Source organism: Myiozetetes cayanensis, unplaced genomic scaffold, assembly GCF_022539395.1.
Source record: "Myiozetetes cayanensis isolate MyiCay16 unplaced genomic scaffold, myiCay2020 scf22, whole genome shotgun sequence".
NCBI classification, from domain to species: domain Eukaryota; kingdom Metazoa; phylum Chordata; class Aves; order Passeriformes; family Tyrannidae; genus Myiozetetes; species Myiozetetes cayanensis.
In genome coordinates, this window is record NW_026087434.1 from 10,380,436 (window position 1) to 10,389,762 (window position 9,327).

Consider the following 9,327-nt stretch of genomic DNA (forward strand, 5'->3'; position numbering starts at 1 on the left):
TGCTTCATGGGCAGAGGGGGGTGAGGGTCTTTTGCCACAGCTCTGTGCCTTCTGTGCTACCAGAAAAAAAAAACTCTTTGCTTAAAGATTCCATCCTTTAAGAAATCCCAAGCCCTGATCTTAACAAACCATAGAATAGTTCTTGCTGAGGGTTGACCACTCCTTGTGTCAGGCTGCTGCTGGTGGCCTCCAAAACCCCTCCCCAGGCAGGCAGAGGTTTGGCTGTTGCTGTCTGGGTGTATTTCAAGGACAAGGGTATGTTATTTGCACTTTCAAGCCAGTCCTCTGATGTCCAGGAACGAATCCATGGATGCCGAGATAGACTCAAAAACTGTAATTAAGTGAACAGTCTCCTAAATGAAAATTGTGGCAGAGCTTCCAGGTTTGCTAGACTTGAGAATTCTAAAAACACAGAGCAGGCCAGAAGAGACTCAAGAAATGACTTTAGAATGTCATGCTTGGAAGAGAAAATAGTTCTAAATTGACATTGAGTGTTGAGGAATAAAACACACAATATTTCAAGATTTATCACAATAAAACAAAAACATGCAATGACTGAGAATCACCAATATAGGGGTATAAACATTGCCTGGAGAGCTTTTGAAGCATTTTCACTGCAATGCACAGTTGCTTTTATCCTGCACTGGACAAGAGCTCCTGACCCTGCACAAGGAGGGAGATTGCCTTCAAAACAAAATATATTCTTTCATGTTGGTAACCTGGTTTATTTTTGTATAGATTTGGCTCAGTCTGTGTTCACTTGCTGCCTACACACACTTTTGTTTTGGGAAAAGTTGTTGGTGAATAAATGCCAGTAGCAGAGCTGTTCAAAGGGAATGGTTTTATTGTTTTCTTGAGAAAATAAGGTGATTTTACATTTTATTTTCCATCAGAATTAGTGGCATCTTCCCTAGAGCCATCCCTGATGGTTAGTGGGTGTGCTGGGCAAGGGGCTGGGATGGACACACTTCAGAACACCGAGTTTTACCTTTGGTTTTCCATTTGGCCCCTTCAGACATCTCTGCTTCCAGTTTGGGGATTTGGTCTTGCCATCTGCAGTGCCTTCCATAGCCTTTTCCCCATGTGTTAGCCCTGCTCTGTGGAGGCCCTTTGGAGTCACCAGCCCCTGGTTTGGGGTTGTTTGCTGCTGCAGGACTGAGCCTGTGCCCTGCTGTGTTCCCACAGGTGCGGGAGCTGGAGGCGGAGCTGGAGGATGAGCGCAAGCAGCGGGCGCTGGCGGTGGCTGCCAAGAAGAAAATGGAGATGGATCTGAAGGACCTGGAAGGGCAGATTGAGGCTGCAAACAAGGCTCGGGATGAAGCCATCAAACAGCTGAGGAAGCTCCAGGTGGGCACAGTGGATAATGGAGCTGTTTCCTGTCCTGGGACATGGCCCGGGGTGTTGCTTTTCATTCAGTGCGTCTGGAGCTTGAAGGCAAAAGGAGAATTGGACTCCACTGATGTGTCAGAGGGTGTCTGGACACAGATATCCCCTGCTCAAAACTCCTCTCATCCCTTTATAGAATCACTGAATGGTTTGGGTTGGAAGGGACCTTATTGCTCATCTTGTTCCAAACCCCTCTGGCCACAGGCAGAAACACTTTTCACATCCCTGGAAGTGTCCAAGACCAGGTTGGGCGGGGCTTGGAGCAACCTGGGCTGGTGGAAGGTGTCCCTGCCCATGGCAGGGGGTGGCACTGGATGGGCTTTGAGGTCCATTTCAGCCCAGGCCATTCTAAGATTCCACTCTGATTCTGTGGTGAAGTGATGTGAGGTGAAGTCTTAAGAATGTGATATTTCTGGCAAGGAATTGAGGGATGGAAAGATGAGAAAATGAAGTTTTCCTGTGAACAGAAGAACTGGAAATGCATTCAAGTGGAATGAAGCCACTTTGAGAGCAAGACCTTATATCTTGAAGGCTGGAATGCTTCAGAGCTGCTGATAGATGTTGTGATTGTCCTAGTGCAGCATGGCTTTTCCTTACCCTGCTTTCCAACTGCAGGCTCAGATGAAGGACTACCAGCGGGAGCTAGAAGAGGCCCGTGCATCCAGGGATGAGATCTTTGCCCAGTCCAAAGAGAGTGAAAAGAAGCTCAAAGGTCTTGAAGCAGAAATACTCCAACTCCAAGAGGTGAGCTTGAAATCCAAGAGATTTGTTTTTCTTGCTAGATCAGAGAGTAAAAAAAAGTAAAAATCAGTCTAGTGAGTTGGACAGAGAAATGGGCCAGGAGTATCTCAGTGGACCATTTGAGTATGTGGAGGTTTATCCCTCTGCCCTCTCAGGTTCTAATCCCTTTCTCTCACAGCCATGTTTGCCCTTCCTGCTGGCAATTTCTGCAGAGCTCCAGATCTCTCTGATCTCCCATTTCTCTCCCTGGTCTGCCCCAAGGTCAGACAGCAGCAGGGTTGCCTTGTGCCTCTCTTTTGTCTAAATTAGCTACAGGTGAAAGCTTGAAGTAGTTGCCCAAACTCACTACACTTACACTGGGGTCTGTTTGAGACAACCCACCACTGGCTGGAGCTTCTCCAGGCGGGCTTTGTGGCCTTCAGACAATCAGTCAGGCATTTAATTGTCCTTCTTAGCAAATGCTTGGGTGTTTCTGCCACTTGATGCAGATTTATAATATGAAGTTCACTGCTGTTTATACTATTGTGCTGAAGCTTTTTTGGTTTTTACTCTTTCCTTGTATTCTTGCTGTGTGCTCGATAAGATCCTAAACCATTTGTTAATTTATGCCCCCTTTACACTGAATGTGTCTGTTAGAGCATTGCCAGGATGGTTTTTCCTGCTGCTGAGGGCTTGAATCTGATCTCCACAGATTTTTTTTTTCCTTTGCTTTGTATGGGGAACATTTCAGGGATGGGGAGAAGTAACTCCACTGCAGTCAGATGGCATTGAGGGGCTTGGAATGTCAAGCTGGTGTGTCCTGACTTCTGCAGCTGTTGCTTCTGCTTATCCATTAAAATCCCTCAGGGATATCCCACTTCACAGCACCTCCTGGAAGTTATTATAAGGCTGAATGGTTTGCAGAAGTTTTGAGATTCCTGAGGCTGTAATGGATGTTTTCCTAACCCTTCCCAGGAGTTTGCTGCCTCCGAGCGAGCCCGTCGTCACGCGGAACAGGAGAGGGACGAGCTGGCGGATGAGATTGCGAACAGCGCTTCAGGAAAGTGAGTCAGCAACTGCAGAGCTGCAGGAACAGCAGCCCTGCTCTGAGGGCTCACAAGTGCTGCACTGTCAGGCTGCATGATAAAAGCTCCTTGTTGTGATGAAGAGAGATACTGACACAATTGCTGCTCCTGACGATTTGTGTCTGAAGTATCAGAAGTGAGGGGAACCCTCAGAGCGGCCTCCAGATTCCTGGGGAGGGACAACACTGAGCTCTGCTCTGTGTGAGCAGGGACAGCCCCCAGGGAATGGCTGGAGCTGTGTCAGGGCAGGCTCAGGGTGGATCTCAGCAAAAGGTCCTTCCCCCAGAGGCTGGTTGGGCACTGAACAGGCTCCCCAGGGCAGTGGGCACAGCCCCAAGGCTGCCAGAGCTGCAGGAGGGTTTGGACAATGGACAAGGTGGGATTGTTGGGGTGTCCATGCAGGGCCAGGAGTTGGACTGGATGATCCTTGTTGGGTCCTTCCAACTGAGGAGATTCCACAATTCTAAATAAACTGCCCAGTAGCTCTGTTGGCTCTGGACACATCCTGACCCCCCTCCCCTCTCCAGGTCGGCGCTGCTGGACGAGAAGCGCCGGCTGGAAGCTCGGATTGCTCAGCTGGAGGAGGAGCTGGAGGAGGAGCAGAGCAACATGGAGCTGCTCAACGAGCGCTTCCGAAAGACCACGCTGCAGGTGAGCCTGGGGTGGCACCGTGGGGCTGGTGAGCAGCTCGGGGGGGGCTCTGGGTGGCACGGAGTGACCCTGTGTTCCCCTCCGAGGTGGACACGCTCAACTCGGAGCTGGCCGGGGAGCGCAGCGCGGCCCAGAAGAGCGAGAACGCCCGGCAGCAGCTGGAGAGGCAGAACAAGGAGCTGAAGGCCAAGCTGCAGGAACTGGAGGGCTCCGTGAAGTCCAAATTCAAGGCAACGATTTCCACCCTAGAAGCCAAGATTGCACAGCTCGAAGAGCAGCTTGAGCAGGAAGCCAAGTAAGGGATGAAATCTGGTTACCTGTGTCCGTTTAATGCCTGAGACTTCCATGCCTGAGCTTTCTGTAGGACTGAGATGTGAACTCAGAGCACAGGTTTATTGTCTGGAAACTGCTGCTTAGGGGACACACCTTAACGAGGCAGCTGTAAAATAACTGGGCTTGAAAGTTTCAGAATCAATTTGCTTCCTAACAGCTGAATGAACTCTGGGACATGTTGAGTGATGTCCCAGGAGCCACAGGGTGCTGCAGCAATTACTTGAGAGGAGACGAAATGTCCCCTTGGGACCCCTGGTCTCTTGGTCAGAGGAACAGCTTAGGTGGGCCAGTTTGAGTTGAGATGAATCCTCTGCTCTCCAGAAATCTTTCTGCAGGGAATTATCCATCCTTGCAATCCTCATTCTCAAAATTAAATTTTTTTTAGCTGGCTCCTCCCCGAATCTGTAGGTGGGGGCTGTCCTACCACCACCTGTGTTCTTTCTATGCTCTGGGCTCTGCAGCAGAACCATGTTAGTGCTTAGCAGCAACTTTAAAGTTGCTCTGTCCAATCTCCTTGTGAAGGCACCCTCTGAGCCCTCTTTCCATGCACACATCACCCCAGGGCTAAGGCTTTGTGCTCTGAGAGCTGCAGGAGTAATGGGTACAGATTGAAAGGGGAAATTTAGGGGAGATACTAAGAAGAAATGTTTCACTGTGAGGGTGGGCAGGCTCTGGCACAGGTTGCCCAGAGAAGCTGTGGCTGCCCCATTCCTGGACATGTTCAAAACCGAGTTCGATAAGGCCTTGAAGAACCTGGTCTAGGGGAAGGTGCCCCTGCCCATGGCAGGGGGTCTTGGGTTTAAATGATCTTTATAGTCCATTCTAAATCCTTAACATTGTACAATCCCAGCCAGTCCCTGGCACACCAGCACTGACTCCATCCCACTGCTGGTGCCGGGCACGTTCAGAGGACTCTGGTACCAGTTACACAACGAGAGCCTTCAGGAAGGACAGATCTTGTATTCCCAGCCTTCAGGTGCTGATGGCTTTTGGTTATTCCAGGGAGAGAGCAGCTGCCAACAAACTGGTGCGGCGCACGGAGAAGAAGCTGAAGGAGGTGTTCATGCAGGTGGAGGACGAGCGTCGCCACGCCGACCAGTACAAGGAGCAGGTGGGTGGGGGGCTCAGCTCTGGGGGCTGTTCCTCTGAACAGGCCAATAACACCTCCTTTGGGTAGGAGGGGCTTGTGAAGAAGTGTAATGAAAATATCTGAGGGGATCTGCCGTGGTGACCGAGCCAGGCCCGGGAGCTCCGCGGCGTTCCGGGGGTCCAGGCTGAGCCTGCAGCGAGGCCGGTGGTGCAGCCCCAGCTGGGGTGGTGATGGCTCATTGGGGGCAGCTTTCTGCTGGGATCCCAAGTACTTGGCTTGGTGTTTCAGATGGAAAAGGCCAACGCCAGGATGAAGCAGCTCAAGAGGCAGCTGGAGGAGGCGGAGGAGGAGGCCACTCGGGCCAACGCGTCCCGGCGCAAACTGCAGCGGGAGCTGGACGATGCCACGGAGGCCAACGAGGGGCTGAGCAGGGAGGTCAGCACCCTCAAAAACAGGCTAAGGTGAGTGCCAGCAGGGAGTCATCCCAGCCCTTGGGAGCCCACAGGCTCATCCTTGTGACAGAGGAGGTGGCTCAGCTGTGCTTCTCCAGTGGCTGGTACCGATCCTGTCTGTCCTGGGAGTGTCACAGCAGTTCCTTTGAGAGCAGGTCTTTGGGATCAGGGGGTGTGTCAGGGACAGGGGGAGGCAGCAGGGCTGAGGCAGCTGCAGCTCACAGGCTGTGTCAGGAGGCACAGAGGGGCTGAACTGCTAGGCCTGGCTCAAGGGTGCTGAGCTGAGCTGAGCTTCACTAAGGAGCTGTTGGAGTTTTTGAGAGAACCCACTCTCTTCATTGCTTGTTCTGTGCTTGGTGCTCCTACAGAGACAGCATCTTAAATTATTTGAGACTTGAAAAATTAAGGTGATGGCATAAACCAAGCAGGAATGCCAGAGGTGGTGGAGCACACTGTGCTGGCTCCTGGGGCAGGGGAGAGGTTTGAGACTCCTGTGGAAATTTTCCCTTTGGGTGACCTGGAGCTGAGTTGCCACATCCCTGTGGGGTTGAGCAGGGAGGGCTGCCAGGGTGACCTCACTGTGACCTTTCAGTACCTGAAGGGGCTCCAAGAGAGCTGGAGAGGGACTTTGGAGAAGGGCCTGGAGTGACAGGACAATGGATTTAAACTACCAGAGGGCAGGGTTAGGTGGGATATTGGGAAAGAATCCTTCCCTGCAAGGGTGGGGAGGCCCTGGCACAGATTGCCCAAAGAAGCTGTGGCTGCCCCATCCCTTAAAGTGTCCAAGGCCAGATTGGACGGGGCTTGGAGCAACCTGGGCTAGGGAAGAGCCTTGTTTTGAAGCCGTGTGAGGACACTGAGGGCACTTGGTGTGTTCAGCTGGAGAAGAGGAGACTGAGGGGAGACCTCCCTGCAGTTCCAACTGCCTGGGCAGGGGCAGAGGAGGGGCAGGACTGAGCTCTGCTCTGGGGGGAGCAGGGACAGCCCCCAGGGAATGGCTGGAGCTGTGTCAGGGCAGGCTCAGGGTGGATCTCAGCAAAAGGTTCTTCCCCCAGAGGCTGGTTGGGCACTGAACAGGCTCCCCAGGGCAGTGGGCACAGCCCCAAGGCTGCCAGAGCTGCAGGAGGGTTTGGATGATCCTCTGGGGCACAGGGGGTGACTCTTGGGGATGGGCCTGGGCAGGGCTGAGGGTTGGACTGGATGATCCTTGGGGGTCCCTTCCAGCTCAGCATATCCTGGGATTCTTCAGTGGAAGGTGTCCCTGCCCATGGCAGGGGGTGGGAGGAGATGATCCTTGAGGTCCCATCCAACCTGAACCTCTCTGGGATGACTCTGTGGGCCGGGCAGGGCCCCCCAGCAATCCCAATCCGTGTCTGCTTTGCAGGAGGGGGGGCCCCATCACCTTCTCCTCGAGCCGCTCGGGGCGGCGGCAGCTGCACATCGAAGGGGCCTCCCTGGAGCTGTCGGACGACGACGCCGAGAGCAAAGGCAGCGACGTGAACGAGGCGCCGCCCGCCCCCACCGAGTAGAGCCCCCCTTTGCATGCAGAGACCTCTCCAGCCCCGCCGGCAGGAGCACAGGACTGTCCTGCCCACAGAACTGCCTTGTGGCCCCAAACCTGCCTTACGACCCGTCGGCATGTGCTACAAGGCTCCTTATCATAGGTCAACCATGTCTTAAGGCTCTCCAGCCTCACCACACTGTACCCTGCTTCAGATATAGGTACAACCGCTTTTTTTATATATAGCGAACAACCGGGATCGTCTCTGTTCAGTGCATCTCTTTTTCCAGATAACTCATTGTAAAGCCATTTTCTAAAAGCATCATGTGAAGGATGAAACTTTTTTTTATCAATCCAGAAGCGTCATTCCCAGCGGGGTGGGTGGCCGGGACAGACCCCTTTGCCGTGGCTATGCATGCCTTGTGTCCAGCATCCTTCCAGGCTCCCGGGCTCGCCGGCCCCTGGCTGGGCTGAGTCTCTCGGATCAGTGAAGACCAAACCGCACCCGTTATCTTTTCTTTTCTCCTCCTCGTTGTGATCCGCACACAATCCGTGAGTGAACTGTGAATCGGCCTTGGGAAGTGTTAGAGGGAAGTGTAGGGATGAGTGAGTAGTGTCCATTTTTTTTAACCTGCAATACCATTTGAAGTGTTCTCAGCACCTGCTCCATCCGTTCGTGTTCATGCAGTCCAGGCACACCCAGGTGGGTCCCCGTCCCCCTGTACAGACCCGTGAGCCCAGAGCCCTCCCTGTAGATATCCAGGCTCCTTTAATGTGAACACCAGTGGGAATTAAACACACAACACAGGCAAAGCTAATTTATTAACGTGAGGCCGAGCCAGGCCGTGGAGCCGAGTGGCTGCACGTGCAGGAGGCTCTGGGACCCCCTGGCAGCCCCCCGGGAGTCCTGCGGGCCCAGGGGGGCTTGTGGGGGCCGGGGCTCCCGTGGTGGATGGATGGATGCTGCCTGCCTACGAGTTAACATGCCAGTGGATGTGAATCCTTTTTTTTTTTTTCCGTTGTTGTTTTGTTGTTGTTTTTTTATTTTGAGCAGTATTACAGTGAGTAGTTAGCGTTCTTTTTGTTGAAATAGCTGAAAACTGACATTACAGAAAGTGCCTTAGACACTACAGTACTAAGACAACGTTACATATATAATTTGCCTATATAACAATGATTTAATGTATTAATTTTGACTGTGCTTCATATCATGTACCTCTCTAGTCCAAGTGGTATTATTGATATTAGTGACAATGAATCAGTGTTAACTAGGAAACTTCCTCTGCCACATGCTCAAAACCCATGGATTTCCCTTTTTTTTTTGGTTCAAAGCTTTAACATCTGTCGCGAAGGTTTTGTTGTGTGTGTTTGGATATTTTTAATCAAACTGGCTGTTGACCACCAGGCGTCTGACTGCAAATATCTTGTTTTCTTGTATACCCATATTTCTAGACAATGATTTTTGTAAGACAATAAATTTATTCATTCTAGATGCGGCCGCCTGCTCTGTTTACTTACTGGAAGAGCTCTCCCGAGGCTGGCATAGACCTTAATAAACAAGATATGACTGGAAGCTGCCTTTTCCCTTCTTCCTCTTTTATTTGCTTGGGGTTTTTTTTCCCTTTTGTTTTGATCTCAATACAGCATCAGCGGCTGGGTCAGAGCTGAGCCTTTGAAATGCCACAGTAGCACAAAGGGAGCTCAGGGCACAGGCACAGCCCCCCTCCCTGCTGCCTTTAGCAGGGTCTGAGCTTTGTCCAGGGCAGTTTTGGGAGGTCCTGGGGTGCAGAACCTGCCTCGGGTGAAGGCAGAGCTGGGGCAGGAGGGAGGGGCAGCTGAGGCCGAGGTGGCAAAGCTGCAGGGGCTGGTCCTGGGTGGGGGCTCTGGGCTGGGTCTGGGACCAGGGGGGTGCCCGGGGTTAAAAACACCCTGAGGGCAGCTGGAAGGGGCTGGGGGGCTGCATCTCCCACCCTTCCCATGGTAGTTCCAGCAGCCCGATTGGACCCCGGGAGCCTCCCGGCATGGAGGGCCAACCTGGGCAGCAGCCCCGACCCTGGGGAAGCTCTCCCGACGGGGCGGGCAGGGGGGACTGGAGAGCTTCCCCAGGAT

General features: G+C 52.7%; 1 protein-coding gene across 4 annotated transcripts in view; it reads left to right on the top strand.

Annotated features, from left to right (window-relative positions):
* Positions 1–8,791, top strand: part of MYH10 (myosin heavy chain 10) — a 98,465-nt gene extending 89,674 nt beyond the window's left edge. For all 4 annotated transcript variants that reach the window (XM_050319516.1, XM_050319518.1, XM_050319517.1 and 1 more), the window contains 8 exons: positions 1,186–1,347; positions 2,002–2,130; positions 3,082–3,170; positions 3,719–3,842; positions 3,929–4,137; positions 5,178–5,286; positions 5,554–5,726; positions 7,102–8,791. In XM_050319516.1, the coding sequence (XP_050175473.1) occupies positions 1,186–1,347; positions 2,002–2,130; positions 3,082–3,170; positions 3,719–3,842; positions 3,929–4,137; positions 5,178–5,286; positions 5,554–5,726; positions 7,102–7,246 (1,140 nt within the window). In that variant the 3' untranslated portion in view covers positions 7,247–8,791. The remainder of the gene's footprint in view (positions 1–1,185; positions 1,348–2,001; positions 2,131–3,081; positions 3,171–3,718; positions 3,843–3,928; positions 4,138–5,177; positions 5,287–5,553; positions 5,727–7,101) is intronic.
* The last annotated feature ends 536 nt before the right edge of the window (positions 8,792–9,327 follow it).